The 3,672-nt window shown below is 41.2% G+C and overlaps 1 protein-coding gene across 1 annotated transcript in view; it reads left to right on the forward strand.

Annotated features, from left to right (window-relative positions):
* Positions 1–6: 6 nt before the first annotated feature.
* Positions 7–3,672, forward strand: part of LOC118431561 — a 5,378-nt gene continuing 1,712 nt past the window's right edge. The window contains exons 1-5 of the mRNA XM_035842802.1: positions 7–26; positions 759–907; positions 1,319–1,368; positions 2,752–2,921; positions 3,512–3,662. Of these exons, the coding sequence (XP_035698695.1) occupies positions 1,362–1,368; positions 2,752–2,921; positions 3,512–3,662 (328 nt within the window). The 5' untranslated portion in view covers positions 7–26; positions 759–907; positions 1,319–1,361. The remainder of the gene's footprint in view (positions 27–758; positions 908–1,318; positions 1,369–2,751; positions 2,922–3,511; positions 3,663–3,672) is intronic.

Here is a 3,672-nt window from a genome sequence, read left to right on the forward strand (position 1 = left end):
CATGTCGTGATACGACTAAATGCTACGTAAGTAGAACGCTGTTCATTATAGTATTGTTACCTCCCTCTCGCCCGCCACCTACTCCTGCATTTCTTTCCTTCTTTCTTTCTTTCTTTCTTTCTTTCTTTCTTTCTTTCTTTCTTTCTTTCTTTCTTTCTTTCTCTCTTTCTTTCTTTCTTTCTTTCTTTCCTTTCTTTCTTTCTTTCTTTCTTTCTTTCTTTCTTTCTTTCTTTCTTTCTTTCTTTCTTTCTTTCTTTCTTTCTTTCTTTCTTTCTTTCTTTCTTTCTTCATTCTTGCGCAGAGGGGGATTTTTTTCAAATTCAGTTTGATGATTTTCCATTTCTTTGCGGAAGTATTTTTGGACTGGTCTATTTACCTTTCTACATAGGGTGCACTAAAAGGGTCCATTCTTGCAGGTGGCCTTGTTCAGTTCATTTTTGCTCATAAGTGTGATTAGAAGTAAGAAGTAATTTTAACCAAAAGTGTTCCATTTTCGCACATGGATGATTTTGGAACAGCTTATTGTTGCATGGGGAGGGAGATGGCTGAAATATGCTGCATTTGCTCTCAAGCAAATGTCGGCCTTTCTAGTTTCTATTTCTTCCTTTCTTTCTAAGTTTCTTTCTAAAAGTTCTTTCTAAAGGTTCCATCTTTCTTTTTTTTCTCTTTCTTTCATTTTCTTTCTCTTTCTTCAACTTGTGCGGTTGCGTGCAAATACCTTTTGTCCGCATTAAAACCGATATCACCACTTTTTCCAGACTAAGCTCCTTACCGTTCTTGGTTACGCCTATGCCATCGAGCGCGGCTGCTGGTCGGATGAAGACGACATCTGTGACGAGGAACAGTCAAACAACTGTGCAGGGACACTCAAAACTGGCACGTGCCTCAAATGCTGTAATACTGACAGGTGTGCTATTGATATGTGAATGAATGAATGAATCCATCCATCCATCCTTCCAAACACAACCACCCACCTATCCAGTTTTTGTTAACCATCCGTTAATCATCAACCAATTCACCCATCATCCATCTGTCCATCCATCCATGAATTCTTACAGGTTCTTTTTGTTGTCCCGTTCTCATTGAAATGTGAAAAATATAGATTTTAGGTTCGAAAGATAAATCAGCTAATTTGTCAGCCAAACCTACCTAATCGTTTAGGAAACTTCCTCTATTAAGCTATTAAAGATAAGATCTTTGTGCTTATGAATTTGCTTGTTTTTCTTGACATATATGCACAGTTATGCTTGATTTTGATATTTAGATTCATGATTTCGCTAGGTTTTCTTGGTTTCTACTTCTAACCATTATTTCACAGGTGCAACGCGAACTTTGCGCAGCTGGCCGACGTCAGGAACGGGATGACAAGTAATGTACATTATTTCAAAAACTGAATCATAAGAGACTATGACTGGCGATTATAAAGCAACCGCTCCTTTTGGTGAATGCAAGATGCCGCTGCAGTAACATGCTTGGTGATACATGCTTGTAAGTCTTGGCTGGTCAAAGAGAAAAGGACCACCTAGCTTTTGTCTGAAAAAGCGTATAACTAGTACAGAGTGATAACGACCTTAACGACCTAATAACCATATAGTGTAAGTCAAATATAGGCAAAAAAATTGAACTAAAATGTCTGATGCAAACATGTGGATGACAACCACGCTTGGAGATGATGACGTTTAGATCGTTGCCATTCCTGCATGTGACGTCATAAGAACCAGTTGACTTGGTCTCTGCAGTAAGGACACCGTGCGGTTTCAGCAATGACGACATATATAGCTGCATGCTTCTAGGTCATGCTTTTTTGGCTTATTATCTCCATGAAAAATGGAAATATAGTTTTGGGTGTGTCTGTGTTTATTTGTGTTTTCGGATATTTGTGGTCGGCATAACTCAAGAACCTCTGGATGGATTGCCATAATATTTGGTATGTGGGTAGGTATTGGAAAGACAAAGGTCAAGGTCAATTTTGGGCCCCCTGGTATGTTTCCTTGGTACTGCAGGAGAAATACCGTTTTTTTGTATCTTTTGACCTGAATGTGCTATGGTTTGATTTTTTGGTGGCAGATAGACTGTGACATAAGGAATATGTCGTGTATGTTTGGGTCCCCTAGCAGTTTGCTCTGGATTTGCAGGGGCGTTTTTCTCAAAATCTTAAGAGGATAACTGGACAAGGGAACGACAAATTTAGATGATATTTGGTATGTAGGTAGCTTAGACAGAGATGTACATAATCAAGTGCACATTACGCAAACTGGCACTTAATTTGCATAATTAATGAGGAAAATCTATATCTGTAGTTTTCGCCATTGTAGGTCTCGAATACCTGTCATATATGGAGTTTGAGGCTGGTGGAACATTAATATATCCCTAATTTGCATAATTAATGTAAAGTGCTAAATGTGTACATACCCAAACATAGTTTATGTAAACACGTGGAAATCATTTACATAAACAGACTATTTCATGGAGATATGAGGTCTCCGAACTCTTGTTGTGTACTGCTTTTATTCTATATTCATTACCTTCGCCAAGAAGGACGCGTTTTTTTGTATCAATATCGTTTGCAGGTGAGTATGTGGGTATGTATATGTGTGTGTAGAAGACCTACTACATGTGTATATATCTATTTTAAGTTAAGCTTATATGGCAATAATTGTGATTTTATCAGTTACCATTACATTGTCATTAGAATATTATCTATCTAACCGAAACGTTCACTGACATTGTCTCACGTTCTCCTCAACCCAGCAAACCAGCAAACCAGCCAGACGATCGACTGTTTTCGGTGCGGAGCGCTCTTGTCTTACAACGCCACGGGCGATATAACTGCCTCTGCAACTGGGGACAAATCATGTCTCACGATCACCAACAACCGGACCTCGACTGTGCCGATCGTCAGTTGTCCAACACAATGCTACGTATGTTCATCTCCCCCTCTCCTTTAGTAAGGCTTCACTCCCTCTCTCACCTTTCTCTCCTAACCTTATCCTCCTCCCCATCCCTTCTCACCCTCTTTTCTTTGTCTTCCGTTCTTCCTTCCTCTTCCTTCCTTTATCTATTTGCTTCTTTCTTTCTCTTCTATCTCTCTTTCTACAAACTGTCGTGTCGTTCGTCCGTCTAGTCGACGAGGACCGCTTTTGTCATTAGTGCCGTCCATCCTTCAGGTAGTGACATGAGTTCGCAGGTGGCTGTACAGCCCTATCTTCGCTCTGACGTGTCTGTTGCAGTGCGGGCAGGGAAGTAGAGTGGTACTCGATGGAGGGTTGGCTGTCCGTTCCTTCCTGGCCTGCCTCTTCTGCTGCCGGGTAGTAGCTCTGCGTGTCCCCTCGTACGCAACGGCACCTTCACGAACTGCGTGCCGCCAATGTGACCGGTCACTGGCAAGATGCTCCCAAGAATCAGTTTTTATATCAAATGCTTTCAGGGATGCTTTAAGATAGTCCTTATAGCGTACAAACACCTGTACTGCCTTGTCTGTATTGACAGTAATAACAACACCCTTTTTCAGACCAATATCAGGACCCTTATGGGGTACGCCTACTACATCGAGCGGGGCTGCTGGCATCACTTGAATCCTGACACCTGTGCCAGCGTTGAGGATAACAGCTGTAACGGCATCCTCAAGACCGGCACGTGCTTCAAGTGCTGCAACTCCAGCAGTAGCTTCAT

This window comes from Branchiostoma floridae, chromosome 15, assembly GCF_000003815.2.
Source record: "Branchiostoma floridae strain S238N-H82 chromosome 15, Bfl_VNyyK, whole genome shotgun sequence".
NCBI lineage: Eukaryota > Metazoa > Chordata > Leptocardii > Amphioxiformes > Branchiostomatidae > Branchiostoma > Branchiostoma floridae.